The 19,485-nt window shown below is 37.0% G+C and overlaps 1 protein-coding gene across 1 annotated transcript in view; it reads left to right on the top strand.

The window, feature by feature from the left end:
* The window catches only part of scn8ab (sodium channel, voltage gated, type VIII, alpha subunit b), a 68,630-nt gene extending 49,145 nt beyond the window's left edge, over positions 1–19,485 (top strand). Inside the window, 11 exon segments of the mRNA XM_047347080.1 lie at positions 69–186; positions 1,238–1,392; positions 2,311–2,484; positions 8,027–8,149; positions 11,172–11,378; positions 11,381–11,458; positions 11,541–11,594; positions 11,677–11,814; positions 12,418–12,522; positions 12,638–12,908; positions 14,130–19,485. Coding sequence (XP_047203036.1) covers positions 69–186; positions 1,238–1,392; positions 2,311–2,484; positions 8,027–8,149; positions 11,172–11,378; positions 11,381–11,458; positions 11,541–11,594; positions 11,677–11,814; positions 12,418–12,522; positions 12,638–12,908; positions 14,130–15,283 — 2,577 coding nt within the window. The 3' untranslated portion in view covers positions 15,284–19,485.

Genomic DNA, 19,485 nt, shown 5'->3' on the forward strand with positions numbered 1-19,485 from the left:
TACAGCTTCTCCATCTAATTGATTAAATCTTTATCTTAAAGAGTAAATTGATCTCTTTTTTTCCTTAGCTGGATGACACCAGTTCATCTGAGGGCAGCACAATAGACATCAAACCTGATGTAGAGGAGGTGGCGGTGGTTGAAGTCGTGGAGGAGTATCTCGACCCAGATGCCTGCTGGACTGATGGTGTGTGATGCTCATCAGACCTTGTGATTCAGATGTTTAAAAAAACCTTAAAGTAAATGTATTTATATTGCATTTATTTCTGTAGCATTATATCACATTAAATGTATCTTGTTGGCCATGTTGAGGTAGAGTAAGGGAGGTAAAGAAATCTACAGTGGCAACCAGTTCTGTGGTAGGCATTCCAAGACAAAAGACTTTTCTGTCCTACCATTACAAATGTAAACATGGCTAAACTCTACTGGTACTTTAACTGGAACCATGTGCCTTGGTCAGATGAGACTAGGATTGAGCTTTACAGCAACAAATCCTTAAGACGGGTTTGGGGTGAAACAAAGGAGAGATTTGTGGAGAAGCACCTCATTCACACAGTTAAGTGTGCTTCAGGAGCTGTGATTCTATTGGCCTAGGACCTGTGACCTGTGCATGGCATCATGAACTGTTTAAAGTACTAGGACATTTGAAATGTAATTCTTACATACAAATACTTACATTAAATACATGCATAAACAAATATTTATTTATAGTTTTAAATAATTTATTAGCTAAATTTTTTTTAAAATATATATTTATATAATTGTTGTTAAAAACTATCCTTACAAATCTGGATGCATTATATTTTAAAAGCATATGTAGATATTCATTTATTTTATTACTTTATAGTCCTTTGTTGCAGCATATTATGTTTTTATGTTATCTGTCAGGCTTACTCATCAAACGCATTGGGCAGGGCAAATACAGCTATAGAAAAGGTTTCCAGTTGAGTCGCTGTGTACAAATCAGATGTTACGGTGTATTTGATGAGCCACAGTAACCGTTTAATTTATTTAATTATAAATTATGGCAGAGAATTGAAAAGAGTCAAATGCCACTGCGATGAAAAAATAAACTTTTAAGGCTTTTTATACATCTCGTACCATAGATATCAATGAATATGGGGGTTAATTTATATATTTAGTGTTAATGTAAGCTATGCTTTGTATTGTGTTGGTATTTTGCAAAACATCTGCCTCTTTAGAACGTGTCAGCAGGTGTGTTTTCATTCGTCATACAGAGTGCGTGGCCAAATACAAGTGCTGTGACGTTCCCATCACTCATGGATGGGGAAAACACTGGTGGTTCCTGAGGAAGACCTGCTACCTGATAGTGGAACACAACTGGTTTGAGACCCTCATCATCTTTATGATCCTCCTCAGCAGTGGAGCTCTGGTAAAAGCACAGACACACACAGCCAGCCACCCACAAAAGCTATTTTTATCTAAGTACTCAAAAATGCCATTTAATAGTATAGATTACTATGAAGTGAATCAAAACACAGTTGGTGTTGGTTTTACACTGAAATTAAATATGCAAGAATTAACGTTTAAGTAAGAGCAGGAAAAAGAACATTGCAATAATAGGTGCATAAACACACATCCATTTATGTAGCGTGAGTATCGTTTGTCTCTAAAGATGTAAGGGAGCATCAACATCCTTGCTTGTCTGCTGCGGCCCCTCTTGATATTATTATCCTTAATGGATGGCAAAGTGCTGTAATGCCCCAACCTCTCAACCAAAAGGATTCAGCTTAGGTTTGCAGCTTTCTGAAGGAAAAAAGGGCCTCTGGACTTCTGTGCTGAAGAATGCATACATGCCATGGTGGGAGTTGTTAGTCTTTATAATTTATTTATCGCTATTTTTGTACTTAACATTGTACAAAACTACTGTTTGTAAAGAAAAAGCAGATTTGTTGAAAGTGATTCACTAGTTCGCCATTCTTAGGTGCAAGCCAAAAGCATCAGTAGACTTGACTTATCTAGCTGATGACTGCGGGGCATGAGACCACAATTACTCCAATATTTATTTATTCATCTCTTTATTAATAATAATAATTTTTATTATGTTGCTGTGAAACTCTACCACCCTAAATGTATACTGATATGTATTTTTTATTTGTTTTTTATTTTCTTTATGCTTTCCTCTGTAATTGTTGCACTTGTTCTCTTTTCTTCATCACAATTAATGATAAATAAAAAATACAAAATACAAAAAAACATCTCCAGTTCTTAACTTCAGTACAATTAAAATGTCAAAAATGGCTTTTCTCAGTTAACCCACTGGCCAATGTGTACTTCTGCTAACTTTCAGGCCTTTGAAGATGTGTACATTGAACAGAGGAAGACAGTGCGCATCATCCTAGATTACGCCGATCGAGTTTTCACCTACATCTTCATCCTGGAGATGTTGCTGAAATGGGTGGCCTACGGCTTCGTTAAGTACTTCACTAATGCCTGGTGTTGGCTGGACTTCTTCATTGTTGATGTAAGTACACTTCAATTCTGTCTGGTTATGTTCAGCTCATTTCTTTCAACTGTTCACCATAATAATTTATGGTCAAAGCATCAGGAGTGCAAAGACATTAAAAAAATAATTGTTATGGGTCTAGTTGACCCTAAAACAATACTGCACATGGCAATTTCAGTTACCACACCTTACTGACAATAGATAGTTTTAAACCAATCCAAGATTCTTATATATTAATTTTATATTTATTATATCAAGCTTAACAAGCTTAAACAACAAGCTTAAAAAGTATAGTGCTTCTGATTAAAGCAACATGTTTTGGGATCTACAAACAATCCACTACAAATCTTTCAGTTGATTTTAATTCCTCCAAGTTTAAAAAATATTAAGTAGAAAGTGAATGACACGCAAAAATTGAATTGGATGAGCCCAGTGTTAGCTGACAGATCCTGTTGTTTGTTTTCTATCACCTACAAAGGCCTCTTCTGTGAAACTGATAAGGCCCTCTTTCTAATTTAGACCTTATGATGGTTAAGAATTAGGTCTGATCCAATAAATACACTTTCCTTGCATGTTTTATAGTTTTTGGCATCATGGATTCCACGTATATGCTAATATCTAACCCTGCACTATGGGGCCAAAAACAATGTTTTGTCTTTTCTGCTGAAGGGACTCCTGACCCATTCACTCATATATTTTACAGACACACTTGCTTGATTATGGTCATGTGGTAAGACAGAAATAAAAGGTTTTTGTCATCGCTATAGATATTGTAAGAAATGTTGTAATATTCTATCATCTTAAAGGGATTCAGTTAGATGGAGCGTATGGATATTAAACAAAAGTGGCACAAGAATTGCAACTTGCAGAACCCCACATGTGATCTTTCTGTGTTCAGAGTTAAAATTGCCAATTAACACAAAATATTCATTGCCTACCAAGTAAGATCTGAACAAATTTAGCACAGAACCAGACAATCCCACCCATTTTCCAGTCAATTAATCAGTGTTTTATGATCAGCTCTGTCAAATCCAGCACTGAGATTCAGTGATACCAAAACAAATGTTTTACAGGCATTGTTGTTGAGGTCATTTGAAACTTTTTCCAGGTCAGTCACAGTGTAGCGATGTGGGCAAAAATCTACCTGGAAATAATTAAAGAGATATTTTTTACTTTGAAGAAAATCTTTGTCTTCAGTGAGCTCCTCTATAATGTTAGTTTAGATTTAGATCAGTTCAATCTGTTTTTTATGTTCTTATATTTAGTTATTTTTAACCTTTCTAATGGACTTATTTTTCCTATTTCCTAATGCTGGTACTACCTTTAAAAATTATTATCACATATTTTTAGTTTTACATTCCAATATTTTAAAAATTGCTGTATGATTTTTGTCTGTCTAACCAAATTTGCCAAGGTCTCAAGCCATTGTCTGTTTGCTGAACTAAAAGCTGGAGATCCTCACTGAGAAACTGAGAAACTCTTTGAACCGCAAGAACTTTTCATGACAACATTGCTGATTCTGTACAATTCTGTAAGCTGTTATGTTTCCAAATTCCTACCGTGTTTTCTTTTCTTAGATATGACAATGATAACTTAAATTTGAGATTTTTGTGTATTTGAGAAGATTGTTTCTACATGTTTTGGTTCAAGATGAGTTCAAAGTCCAATAATTGCACTTTTTTGGGATGCTTCTGTAGGACCAAAACCTTTTGTTTTGTTGGAGCTGAGCTGTTTTAATGTCAACTAAAAGAACATGAGGAGTTTGGCACACATGATAACACTTATGAGGCTCCAAATTCTATAAAAATATAAAAGTTTAGTTGTAAAAATGACTGTTTAGTGACATGTGATTTTCAGTTCTTATATGAAACTTGGAGGTAGCAAGAAAGCTGAAAATAAATATCTAATGACATTATGATTAATACAGTTGAAATTACAGAATAGGAATATAATAACTAACGGTGCACCGATTGCAGTTTTCTGGCCGATCACCAATTACAGATTTGTAAAAAGCCTGACCTGCCAATTTCGATTTCAGCCAATACCGTTTTTTTCTATAACTGACACTGTCAGGTGTTATAAGGTCACAATACACCTTTAAAGTTCCAATCTTATTTTATTCAAAAACATTGAACAATATTGGTGAAATAATACAAACTTTTTTTAACTGCACATGAGGCAGTGCTCTCAAATATAAATTAGACATTTAGAGCTTTGCAGTTCTTTAAGTCTTTCAAATTTCACATAAAAAAAACCTCCCAAAACTGGCATAATAGGTTAAACAAGTAGTTAAGATCGGTGGATAAGGTTGGTTTCACATGTAAGTACCAGCCGATCACCGATGGCCCAAAATTAAGGAAATTGAGGCCAATCGATCGGCCAGCTGATCAGTCGGTGCACCCCTAATAATAAGCTTGTTTTTTATTTTTCCAAAATGTTAAACTGTTTTCTTACTATCCTTGTTTGTCAGTTTATTAGGTCATCATGCTTGTATACAGATGGATGTGTTGGTGGGAACTTTTTTAGGTGAGGTGCAAAAACAAAATGAAAATAGACAGAGAGACAGATTGTCTCTCATATCGGGACACTCTGAGCCATTCTAAATCACTGAGCGCAAATTGCAGATTTCGTTGTTGTTTTTGACCTTCCTTTACTTTAGGTTTGTTTACAAAATGGCTGATCATTGTTGCTCTCTGGCAAGTCATTCAATGCCAAATGAAGTAATCTGCATATTTGACCCAATATGAGTCCAAATATCTGCTGACGTCCTTGAAGGACTCATTTATATTTTGTGGCATAGTGAAAAATTATACTTTAGAGAGGACTAGAGAGGATGAAATGGCCTTCCGGCACTTATGACCTCCCCCTCCCATTGAACATGTGTGAGCTTAGCTCCTTGTGCGGTTCATGACATGGTGACCAAGATAACCACATTGCCTGATTTTCAACAAATGCAGTTTGAATATAGGGATCGGATTGGGTGCCAGGTTGTTGTAGCTGTGTATGGTTCTTCCACACACTATGGAGGCCCTATTTGTTAAATGAGTGAACTGTTAAATTATCAATATGTCTTGCTTCCTCAAACTTCATTCATCCAATCCCAAAAATGACAGTAACAAACAGGTTTTCCTATATATTTATTGCTGTGAGGCAGTGTTAATAAAACAATAATAATAACCAAGCACACGTTTCTTTACTTACTGTGCTGAGTATATAATATTAAAGTTAACTTAAAAGAAAACTACAGTAGTACTAGCAATGCACAGCTCATTCTTGATGTTGCCTATATATTCAATTTAGAGAAGTATATTTTAACTCCTTAACATTTAGTAATTAAAGAGTTTTCAGAAACTATTAAATTTATATAAAAATTGAAATTGATGTATTGTCCCCCCCGCGATTAAGTACTGAGTGCTGTACCAGTTCATCCTTAACAAGACCTGGTTCCTAACTCAGCTTAGCTGTGTTAAAATGAATTGATTCGTGTTCATAGTTCACCACCTGAATATTTTCATAGTTCACAACTCCAACTTGAACTATTTCTCATTCATTTATCATAATTTCTCTAAAATAAAGTAAAAATATATAGGTCATGACATCATTAATAAATTAGTATATGAATAATGCCATTGCCAGCATCTGTTTTATTCTCTCCTGTTGTTGTTGCTCAAATAAACTGTCTTTACAAGAACTGAAAAGTATCCATTTAGACTACGTTTGTCACTGTTGTCACTTTTAACCTTCTTATTACCACAGACAGGATTTGGCATAAGGTTCTTGCCCTTTAAAATATTATTGCACAATTGAAAACCCACATTAATATTGAATAAAAGTTGAATTTGTCTTGCATAAAAGACAGTCTCTGCTGTCCATGCACACAGACGTTCACCAGGGACTGAGCTAAGTCTCCTTGACATTCCACACTTAAAAAACAGCACCATTCAGTTTAAGGTTCTCAAAAAGTTGAGGATCATTCATGTACGAATGCGTTCATCAACGACACTTGGTATGCCTATATCTGCTGTAAGCCCAGATTAAAAAAATAAAATAAAAGTGGGCTGCACTGTCGCAGTTGGTAGCACTGTTGCGTTGCAGCAAGAAAGTCCTGGGTTTGACTCACGGCCGGGGGTCTTTCTGCATGGAGTTTGCATGTTCTCCCCGTGCATGCGTGGGTTCTCACCGGGTACTCCAGCTTCCTCCCACAGTCCAAAAAAAACAAAACATGACTGTTTGGTAAATTAGTCTCTCTAAACTGCCCTTAGGTGTGATTGAGTGTGTGCATGGTTGTTTGTCGTGTATGTCTCTGTGTCTTTGTGTTGCCCTACGATGGATTGGCGACCTGTCCAGGGTGTACCCCACCTCTCACCCGTAGACTGCTGGAGATAAGCACCAGCCCCCCCATGACCCATTATGGAAGAAGCAGTATAGAAGATGAATGAATGAATAAAATAAAAGTTTTGTAGACAAACACAGTTATTCGTGCACACCAGTTTTGCACACTAATTTAACAAACCCTTATAATCTGACCTTGATTTTGTAATCTTTGCTGTAACTTCTATTCAGCTTTTACTGATGGAGCTCTAATCCAGTGCATGTGTTTTTTTACCAGATAGATTCGCATTCACAAAAAAAAAAACTATATCTAGAATTTTACTTGAAAAAACTAAACACAGAAATTGGAGTAAAAACAGGAGAATGGACCTTGTATGAGACCAGCCATTATGGTTACTGTACTTTATGAAGGTGACTGTAAATATACAAAACTGATGCATAACTAGTTATTTAGCGTAAAGCGTCACATCCTGTAAACATAACTCAATCATTTGCCCTGATACTGACCTGTCCTCTCTCTCACAGCAGGTTCCTATAACTGTGTCTCCCTTTAAGTTAAGAGAGACATTGTGCACCTCAAGAGGGGGACTGAGAGGTCGGTGTTTGGGGGTCCAGGGTAAGGTTTGTGTGCTGTGGTGGGGCTCCTACTTTCACAGGTTACCCTCTCTCTTCTAACCCTGAAAGTTGTCCTCAACCTCCTGCGTTCTCCCTCTCTCTCTTTCTCGCTCTCCTCTCTTTGAGTGAAATGCCCGCTGGTGTCGGTACCGTTTCGTACTGTGTACTGTGTGTTATATTATTGTGTCACATTGATTTGAGTGTTTCGTGAACACATCTCTCCTCCGATTTTGTCCCTTTGTTGGACTCTCTATTCTTCCTCTCACTGTGTCAACCACAAGTTTCTTTCCAGGTGTGCTCACTGTGCTGTTAAGCTGGTTGTCACGCTAGACTGGCTTGCCAAAACTAAACCAAACATGAACATAAGGTTTTTAAATAAAGGGAAAAACTCTGGGTACACATTATTGACCATTTCTTTTACTGTTTGAACCTTTATGTTGTAAAAGTATTCTTACACATAAAGGAGTTATTTTTGTACTCTGTATATAATCATTCAGCCATCCTTACAGTTGATTTAGGGCCACCTTTCTCTCTATATTCCTTCTAACTGTGTGGCGACGTTCTTCTTCTTCTGCTTCTGTCTTTCCTTCTCCTTCTGTCCCTATCTGTGTAGGTGTCTATAGTCAGCCTTATAGCTAATGCTTTGGGCTACTCCGATCTAGGCCCGATTAAATCACTCAGGACACTGAGGGCCTTGAGACCCCTCAGGGCCCTGTCACGTTTTGAAGGGATGAGGGTAAGACCTAAGACTCCAGGCAGCTGCTCCTTTTGCATGCCGATTTAACGAAAAAGCATCAACGCATGCTAGAAATGGCAAAAAAACCCAAAAAACTTAAAAAACTCTCTGAGGGGAATTTTTGCAGCAACCCTTTTAATAAGCGAGAAGCTTTTTGCATGGTTTAAGATCATCTCAGATGGTTTAATACATCTGATTTGATTTATCATATTTCATTTCATATATGATAAATTTAGCATTCTGTTAAAGCTCCTAGGAATGAAGTATTTATTGAAAAAATGGCCTGATCTAAAGATATCTCCCTCCTGTCTACCTGAATGATGCAGCAAAATAAAAAAGTCAGCTTCGATTGGTGCTAGCTGAGAAACAACAAGAGGTTGGCGTGAACTGTCACATCAAACCCTAAAACCTGAAATTAAAAACAGAATTGAAATATTAAATGCAATCTGTTCTAGATGCCCACAACCTGTTGGTAGTGTTCCTAAAGTACAAAGATGGACAAATGAACTTACAATATCTTTCAAAGTGTTCATATCTCTTTCACTTTTTTCACCTTACAACAACAAACCTAAATGTTTTTCTATGCGATTTTATGTGAAAGACCAACACAAAGTAGTGTAAAAAACTTTGAGCTGGAAAGGAAAATGAATGGTGCCTGAAGTGGGTTGTACATTTCTATTCAGACCCTTCTACTATAATACACCTTAATAAAATACCTGGAGCCAATTAGCTTCAAACGTCACCTGATTAGTAAATAGAGTCCACCTGTGCTGAAGTTAAATTTCAATATGAATCCAACTGTCCTGTGAATGCATCAGAGAGCTTGTTACAGAACATTACTGAACAGAGAAGATTCTGAAGGCCCATGAACACAGAAGACAGGTCAGTGATAGAGTTGCAAATCTACACAGACATAGTCATTCACGTAAACTTACAGACTGGCCAACAAGAAGATTTATCAGACAAGCAGCCAAGAGGTCCATTGTAACTCTGGAGGAGCTGCAGAGAGCCATTCTTTAGGTGGGAGAATCCTTTAGGCCAGCCATTCGTTTTCCACAAATCTGCCCTTAATAGAAGAGTAGCAAGAAAGGAACCATAAAAAATTCAGTTTCTAGTTTGCCACAAGCAAATGTCAGAGGAAATCTAAAACTAAATCCAAAACTGAGAAACGTTCACAAGAAATTATGTTCTCCATCCAATCTGACTGACCTTGAGCTATTTTGGACTAAAGACAGGGTTAAAAGTTAGTTCTCTGGACGCGCTAAGCTTGTAGACACATACACAAATAAATTTGTAGCTGTAATTAAAGCTTTCTACAAAGTATTGATTTATAGGGGACCAAATACAAATTCCTGCCGCACTTTTCAGACTTTAATTTGTAAATACAATTGTACAACTCTGCAGTACTTTGTGTTGGTATATCACATAAAACACTTGGTTTGTGGCTGTCACGTCACAAAATATGAAAAGTATAAGATAATGACCATGTTCACGTTTGAGCGGCACTTGATTTGTGTGATGGCTCCGATCAGCCTCTGGTTGTTGTTTGGCAGAAAACAAACAATCCTGTCCATGTCTGGGCTCAGCATCCTCTGACTTTTGCTCTGCCTGAGGTGTCCTGTTACCTGATATTATCACAGTTTGGCTTTGGCATTGTCACACTGGAAGATCAATAAACTTCTGGTTGCATACCCCTCCCCTTCCCCCGCCATCTTTGCTTATCACTCTTTAGTGATTTCTCATCACTATGGTTTTCATCATCACAGTTATGCAGTTATATTAATATTGATTCATTGACTATAATATGATATTGGGCTGAAGAAAAACAATACAAAAAGGAAGAAAAAAAACAACATTTGTGGTATGTTTATAGTTTTGGTTTGTTTGGCTTTTTGTATACATGCCATCTCTGTATGTGGAAATGCACATTCAGGTATTCTCTACCTGTAAAGGCTTCAATTCCTTCCTGTTATTCATATAAAGAACAATTTGTTTTTGTATGAGAAGATGATTTTATTTGTCAAATTTCCTTGGCATATTTTACATTGATACCGGAAGAGTTTTTATTCATGTACCCAGTTAATCTTTTACACATTGGTTTGAACATCAGCATACAATATTTAACATTGGTTTGGAGGAGTGTAACAAGACATCATGGCACAAAACTGTAAGTTAGAATCTTTTGATCTATGGTCATTAAAATTGGAATGAATCTAATTTATCTTCAAAACAAACTACTCAAAGTATGATGTCCTATAAGATGAAATCAAGAGATGTTTAGCCTTATAAATGTCATGTTTGTATGAGCAGGTACCACATGTGAAATTTAGTCTGAAGAAGTGGAAACTCACTTCTTAATTAACTAAAATAGATTATTTTTTTTTTCCCCATGTGTTTATATTTATTCCTAGAATTATTTTATTTCATATTTATATATTTTATTTTATATTGTTTTTCTCAGCATTTTTCATACAAAATAGTATTTTATCAATATTTATTTAAATTTATTTATATACTTCCATTATTGTTTTTCCTTTACTTATATTCTTCATAATAATATTATTGTATTGTTAATTTCATGCTTTTGTATTTGTATATATAATACTTTTAACATTACATTTGTATTTTCCTATTAGTTTCTGAAATCATTTTTTTTCCTTTTGTTTTTTTACATTTACTTTAGTTATTTTAATTTTTTGTATTTTTGTGATTCAGAAGATGGTTGAAAAAGCTTGTTATCCTTCAATGAAATTTTTACAGCAAAGCTAGTAAATTGTGAGTCACGGTGGGGCATTTGTCCTCATTAACCCTCAGTGTTTTGTATTGTATTGTGTGCCCTGCTGAGTATTGTTGCACTCCCTTGTAGTACATCATGAAAGGGTTTAATATTCACCAAAAACAACCAAAACAAGTGAGCCTGTAATGTGAGAAGAGAGTGTGCATTTCTCTGTGTGTTGATGTTTATGTGCAGCTGGGGTATGATTGTCAGCCTACAGTTTTGTTTCCTCACGGCTTTCTGCAGGTTGTGGTGAACGCCTTGGTGGGTGCCATTCCCTCCATTATGAACGTGCTACTGGTGTGCCTCATCTTCTGGCTCATCTTCAGCATCATGGGCGTTAACCTGTTTGCTGGGAAGTACTATTACTGTTTCAATGAGACGGCTGAACTGTACTTTAGGCCGGACGTCGTCAACAATAAAACTGAGTGCTTCGCGCTGATTAACCTGCAAATTACACCGAAGTCAGATGGAAAAACGTCAAGATCAATTTTGACAATGTTGGTGCAGGATACCTTGCACTTTTGCAAGTGGTAAGAAACTTTCTGGTGATTATGAAGGTTTTCTTGTCTCGCAAATTTTAAATATTATCACTTGTGACTACCTGCTTCACAGGCAACTTTTAAAGGTTGGATGGACATTATGTACGCAGCAATTGATTCTAGAAAGGTAATCTTCTGCAGCTTTGATTCTGTTTGTCATCCAGTTCAATGTTTAGAATAGATTCTAATGTATTTTTGCCATCTGGCAGGTGGAAGACCAGCCTGTCTATGAGGACAACCTCTACATGTACATCTACTTTGTTATATTTATCATCTTTGGCTCGTTCTTCACCCTGAACCTTTTCATTGGTGTCATCATTGATAACTTCAATCAACAGAAGAAAAAGATAAGAACTATTTTACTTTTCAGAAAACAATGTTTGTGAATTAGAGTATTCAAATCACTTCTATCAAAGTTCACCTAACTAAATAAATGAAAATGTCTTTTAATGGTAAATCATAAGGATATAAAGAACCTTTTTAAACTAAGCAATGATAATTTATGTACAAATCTTCCAACACCGTTAATCTGCTTATTGTATTTACTGAAAAAATTGTGCTTGTCTTGTCTTATTCTTAATTTATATGCAAAGGAAGAGTTGCTCATAAAATTGTTCTACTGAGAGAATACCAAATGTCCATGCAATAATGTATTTCAAACATATTTAAAAGGTATTACCCTTGCATTTAATGGAGATTTTGCCCATTTTCGGTGTATTTATGGAAATTAATTTCAAAGTAAACTGTTATGGATGCCTAAAAACCTGAACTTTTTGTGTCAAATCGATTGCATGAAAAAATACCATCTGCTGAAACCTGGTGGTAGTTTTGATGCAAAAGAAGAAAATACGAAAAGGTACTTTTTGTGCTGCTGGCAAACCTGAAATTAGTTTTGGAATGAGTAGTTTAGGTCTTTGCAGATTGTAACCAAACTGTTTGTGTCCCTTTACTTTGGAGGTCAGGATATCTTCATGACAGAAGAACAAAAGAAATACTACAATGCCATGAAAAAACTTGGATCAAAGAAACCACAAAAACCAATACCCAGGCCTCAGGTAAACACAGCTGCTCATCTGTATCACTTGTAGAGAGGTTTATACTTTATAGATCCTAAAGCCAAGCAAAATGCCTCCAGACATAACTCTTTCTTTTCCCCTCCTTTTTCCCCAGAACAAGATACAAGGTATGGTGTTTGACTTTGTGACGCAGCAGGTGTTCGACATCTCTATCATGATCCTCATCTGCCTCAACATGGTCACCATGATGGTGGAGACCGATGATCAGTCGGATGACACGGAGAATGTGCTTTACTGGGTCAACTTCATATTCATCGTGGTCTTCACTGGCGAGTTCCTTCTGAAGCTGTTTGCACTGCGCCACTATTACTTCACCAATGGCTGGAACATCTTCGATGTGGTTGTGGTCATCCTGTCTATTGTGGGCAAGTATTTAATGCTTTGTGTGGATTAAGGAAAATCAAGAGTTTGCTTGGGCATTTTTCAAATGCTGCCCACCCAAATGGGCTAAAATAACAATATATGCTATAATACATATAAAGTCGTACAACCTATTTGTATGGAGAGCTGTTTCATTCAAAACTAAATAAATACTGTTATTAATAAATTATTAAGTATTAATTAAGTATAAAATAAGATTAATTTATGTATGTATTTATATATTTACTTCAAGGTTTATTTATTTATTTACTTCAAGATGTATTTATTTATTTATGTATGTATTTCATAATAGGGACTTATGTTTATCAAAGTCCTTGAAATACGTAAAGCAGGTTCACAAAATAAAAGTGTCACAAAATAAAACACGGTTATAAAATACATACATCAATAAATGCATAAATAAATCTTGAAGTAAATAAATAAATGACAAAATAAGCTAGAAATGTATTTTTTAAATATTTATGTTGTTTTATTTCATGGGCACATTTATTCATTTGATGGAATATTTATTTATTTATAATAACAGTATTTATTTATTTAATTAATTTTGAATGGAACGGCTCTCCATATATTAGGTTTCTTTAATGGTACTTGTTTTGGTGCTTTACTCCTATGATCTTGAGAGCAGCGGATCGTACACAAGCCAAAAGTCAAACAAAACTGGATCTGTTTGCACCTTTTTGCCAAAGAAATAAGTGAACATTTTCACAATGACAACTGAAAGATTTATGTGAATATGAAGAAAATGTATAGTTTTATAAATAGTTATCTTGGTTTGCTTTTGAGCCTTATGTGTCTTTACCACCACAAACTTCAATCTTTTTTATTGTGATTTTATGTAACAGACCAATATAATGAATACAATTGCAAGAAACTGTACTTTTATAAAGAACAAGAACAAATATTCTACTTACTTTGGTATTTACAGTAAAACAAATGTTGCCCCTAAGATGCCAAACACGTGTATGCTAAGATGAATAAGTAATAAGGTAATTAAAATGTAAGGTAGTAAGTAAATAAATTCAAAAAATAGTAGCAATAGTATATAAACAAAAAATAAAAATGTAATACTGATGAAGGATTAAAACATTTTTAAAAATATGTATTTGTCTTATTCGTTGAAATTCTGTCTGAATTGACTGCACTTTTTGTAAAAATTGTGACGCTTTAACCATGCATATGTGGTCTTCTTCTCATAACCTCAGGCATGTTTCTGGCTGACCTGATCGAGAAGTACTTTGTGTCGCCGACACTCTTCAGGGTGATCCGTCTGGCTCGTATTGGCAGAATCCTGCGTCTCATCAAGGGCGCCAAGGGAATCAGAACCCTGCTGTTCGCCCTCATGATGTCGCTCCCCGCCTTGTTCAACATCGGCCTCCTGCTCTTCCTGGTCATGTTCATCTTCTCCATCTTTGGCATGTCCAACTTTGGCTATGTGAAACACGGAGCCGGAATCGACGACATGTACAATTTTGAGACGTTTGGAAACAGCATGATCATCTTGTTCATGATCACCACGTCAGCTGGCTGGGATGGCCTTTTGCTGCCCATTCTCAACTACCCGCCAGACTGCAACCCGTATTTAGAGAACCCTGGCACACCCGCCACTGGAGACTGTGGCAACCCATCCGTGGGCATCTTCTTCTTTGTCATGTACATCATAATTTCTTTCCTAATCGTGGTCAACATGTACATTGCCATCATCCTGGAGAACTTCAGTGTGGCCACGGAGGAGAGCGCAGACCCACTCAGTGAGGACGACTTTGAGACCTTTTATGAAATTTGGGAGAAGTTTGACCCTGATGCCTCCCAGTTCATTACCTATGCCAAGCTTTCTGACTTTGCTGATGCGCTTGAGCACCCGCTACGCGTCCCCAAGCCCAACACCATTGAGCTGATCGCAATGGACATGCCTATGGTGAGTGGAGACCGCATCCACTGCCTGGACATCCTGTTTGCATTTACCAAGCGAGTGCTGGGCGACAGCGGGGAGCTGGATATGCTTAGGCAACAAATGGAGGAGCGCTTTGTGGCTGCCAATCCCTCTAAGGTCTCCTATGAGCCGATTACCACCACTCTGAGGCGAAAGCAGGAGGATGTGTCCGCAAGGATCATCCAACGGGCCTACCGCTCCCACCTGGCCTGGCGGGGATTTGTGTGCAAGCGCAAACCGGTCAACAACAAAGCCGAGAATCAGGAGCAAGAAAAGAAGGAGAGCACTCCATCCACTGCCTCCCTGCCTTCTTATGACAGTGTGACCAAACCTGAAAAGGAGAAGAAGGACGACAACAACGAGGGCAGGGGAGAGAGAAAAGAAAAGGGAAGAAACCAAAAAGACATCAGGGAGTCTCAGTGTTAGGATGGGGGAGGGTGATAAATAACCACATTAATAACAGTACAGATTTAACTAATGTAACTTCAAGCAGAGTGAGAGAAAACTCACCCACACAGATGTACAGATTATTTCATTTGCAAGTCAGAAAAAATAGTCCTCAATAATTTTGTTTACAGACTTCATTCCTATACGGATGCAGAGGGGCAGGGGAGAAGTGACTGAACTTTAGTCAAACCAAACATAATCAGCATTCTGTGTGGCACCGTTATATCAACACAACTGATCCTAACAAAAGCGAAAGGAAGGCAACAGAAGGAAAAATCCTGTGTTTTTCCACCAAGTAACTCTGCACCAAGAGGTGGAAGGCAAAAACGGGAGTCCAGCGCCGTGTGGCTGCAGAGGACGGGTAACAAGGAAGCTGCTCGATCTTTCAGCAACCAAAGTGGTTCTGTGTCATTGTGTAGAGACACAAATGACAGACTCACTCAATGAGCAAACAGAGGGATGAGTGGTGAGTGAGAGAAATAGACAAACTGTGAGAGTCAAAAGTATTTTCTCTTGTTTTATTAAAAGTAGATTTTTGTTTCTTTTTGAGCAGCAAAAATGCAAGCCGAGAAACAAACCAACAAAAAAAAGAACAATATTCAAACAGTTTGCCCATGTCGGTCAACTACTCACATTGTTTTTGTTACACCCACATACAAAATGCTTTATTTTACATGGGGTTTTTGCACCAAATTGGTAAAAGGATCTATTCAATTACAGGGGTTCAACTTGCGGCCAAGGGCTTCCATTTACTCAGAAAGATTTTCAGACAAATACATAAATAATTGTGCTTGTTCAATGCATAGAAATGACTTGCATGATGGCATGTTTTGATCAGAACTCTTGCATGAATTATCATAGTCCACAAGACACTAATACGCAGACCTCACCGGTGACTTGACGATCTGTATGATTGAGGCGTTTCTTTTGGTCAAAATTTAAGAGATGGCAGGTAATTTCTTCAATGGAAACAAGCGGTATGTGGGTTGATCGGCTAAAACTGATCAAATTTCATCATTCAACACATTTCAGAAGTTTAATCTATAAACAGTAGAAAAAACACCACCTCATTGGGTGAAATGCAAGCACTTTCTTTGCTGCTCGAAAGATTTTGGGTATGTAAGGTGAAGAAAAAGACGTCTGAGTGCATCGATGGACTAAAAGGTTCATTTGAACTGGAATGTTCTTAAGGAAGCTTCAAAAGCTTATGTTTATAATTTGTATGCTCCTGTACTGTTCGCATCATCTGCCTTTTATTTTAATGTAAGCGAGAGTCTGACTTTACGCAGTTTGAATTTTGGGCTTTGGCCAACCTCTTTCTGCTTCCTAATTTTTCTCTAACCTTTTTTAAAAAAGGGCTTGGAAGAGTTTGGATTTTTGTTTTAAATTGTTTTCTTCACTAATATAAATGTTTGGTTTCATCCCTTGTGTAATTTTGATGTTTCAGAGGGTGTTGAAGCTTATATTACAGTTTTATAAACCGCATCAAGCTGAGAGGGAAGTTGTTTTCTGCTGATGTTTGGGGTATTCAAAGTGAAACGCGTAAACGTCTGAATGGGTGATGAGAACATTGTGTGTGGAGAAGCCAAAGAGATCTGCCTTGTAATCCCTTGTTGTCCTTTACTGACGGAGTGGGACCGCCCATTCTGTTTTTTTTTTCTGCTGTCGTTATCAGACAGAGACCCTAGAAATGTATGCAATGCTTGAAAAATTCTTCCCTTTTTCTCAGGAGATAATATAGATGTATTATTAAGAGCTCTGCAACAAAATGCAATTGAATGTGGCGGGAGTATCATCATATGTTAAATCATGTTTGATTGTTTTTGTTTTGTGTCACTCTTGTGGGACAATGATCTCGGCTGGCCATCTCAGTCCAACAGCCGCCCCGGTAAGGGGCAAGTTTAGCGCTTCCTGCTTCTGATGCTTTGGAAATATAAGGGTAGAGGCATCACAATGACTAGGCGACAGAACTGGCTTGCAACTGTTGCCGTATTTATGTTTGTGGCCATTTTAATGTGGATTAAAAATAAAAACCAAAAATGTTCACCCTGATTGCAAACACAGGTCAAAAGAGAAGGAGACGTCAGAAGAGTGAATTGGGATTTGTTGGGTTTTGAGCAGCACCGGGATAGAAATGGAAAAGCCCCAAGTTTAGGCAAGAGTTTTAAGCTTCTCATTTTCCATTTTCCTTCATATTGCTTAACTGTATAATAGAAAACCATACCAAATAACCGACAGAGCACCGGATGCATTTCTTCTAATGGTACTGTGAACCTGAGCACCACAACCTGGAGCATTTGCGCTTCCTGTTGTGCAGCGATGTCACTTCCCTGTTTATAGATAACCGCCCTCATCCCATGCCCCAGCTGCTGCATGAGATTTCCAGAATCAGTGTGGGTGTCAACTTGAACCAAATAAAAATCTGAAAGCATAAAAGCTATCGCCGTGCATTTTCTCCAACATCTCCAAAATTTCTCTGATGGGGAAAAAAAAAAAGTCCTTAAATAATTACATAAATTCAGGCTTTGCTGTAAAGGGCACAAACTGCAAAAGCTATCTTTTTTCAATGTACTATAAATAATGTAACATATTATTTTAAGAGCATGTGTAGTTTTTTTGTAAATACAGGATTACCGTAAAGAAAAAAACTACAGCTATTACTTTAACACTAAATACCAATAACCATAAATAGAATGGCTTCCAGCTTATGCCCCTTTGTCACTCGTTAGGCTGTTGATGCATTGTTAGAAGGCGTAGATTTTTTTGTGTGTCACTTTTCATAATGAAGACGGGAATAAGCGAAATGAGTCTATATTAAAAAGCAGTAAACTATGTGTTAAACTGTATAAATCAATGCGCACATGTATTACATATATGATATATATTCTTTTATACCGAGACATGTATGTATGTGTATATATATATATATATATATATATATATATATATATATATATATATATATATATACATATATATATATACATATATAGGTCTATATATGTATATATTTATATATATATATATATAGGTCTCAATATGTATATATATATAGGTCTGTAACTCAACTCTCCTATCCACCCTCATTGAGGTGACACCAGATCCACTGAGTGAAAGTAAACACGCCTCTTTCTTTGTGCAGTACGCTCAGAGAATATGTCTGGCCTGACCCGGGACTTTCCCCAGTACCGAGTACTGGCCTTCAATGCATGATGTTGTACTGGTTGCTTGCTGAGAATTGTGGAGCCTGCCTTGGTGAGAGGATTGCACTACCAGCATACCAGTCCCCATTAAACCTCCCCCTCCCCCTTACCAACTCCCTCTCTCTTTTTTGTACATATGTGAAGATGTCTTGCCCCTATTGTTTCTCCACTTTGTATACACAGATGCAAAATGGCATACACGCGGTCACTCATTTTGGCCTTTTTGCAGGCAACAGCTGTTTAACCAGATCACTTCAATTGCTTGCTGCAGCCCCTAACCCTTGATGTGCCCCCACCCTTAACCTTAACACATTTGCTGCAGCTTAGAGTTGATCTTTGATTTTTGCCAAAACGTTTAATAAGATATATCTAAAGATTTAAGGATTAGTTGTCTTAACTGTCTGTATGTTTGTTTATGGTGCAATATCTCTTAACGGCACGTGCCTTTTTAGCTTTCTATCGATAAAAACCTGCAACAAAGATCTCAACAGCCTGAGAGTGGATCAAAAACGGAGCACGTCGACATGTTGAGTTCGAAGCGAACTGAAAACTCACCACCTATAGTTTAGACTGTCTGGACTAACATTGTGTAGAGTGTTGTAGGAAGCGCTCTGTCTCTCTCTCTCTCTCTCTCTCTCTCTGTGTTTTGTTGTTTTGTTGGCTCGTCGGCCAGTAAGAGAACAGCTTGCCTTCTGTTTTAATTTTTTTTCAGAGGTTGATTTATCAATCAGTATATGAGGCCATCATTTTGTAGCATGACTGAGATGAATTTCTTCTCTTTGAAAATAGCTTCACTAAAAAGGAAAAAAAAACTAAATAAAAACAACTTTTGACTGTCATTTCTTTCCACTATTACAGTCAAGAAAGAGGGAATAATATGTTGCACACCACATGGGACAGTTAAGTGAGAAATCGGTGAAAGAATGTCTTCATTTGAGCACGAACCTATTTCCAAACAATAAAGCAGCCTTCCAGTTA

The sequence above is a fragment of the Girardinichthys multiradiatus genome, chromosome 20 (assembly GCF_021462225.1).
Source record: "Girardinichthys multiradiatus isolate DD_20200921_A chromosome 20, DD_fGirMul_XY1, whole genome shotgun sequence".
In the NCBI taxonomy this organism is placed as follows: domain Eukaryota; kingdom Metazoa; phylum Chordata; class Actinopteri; order Cyprinodontiformes; family Goodeidae; genus Girardinichthys; species Girardinichthys multiradiatus.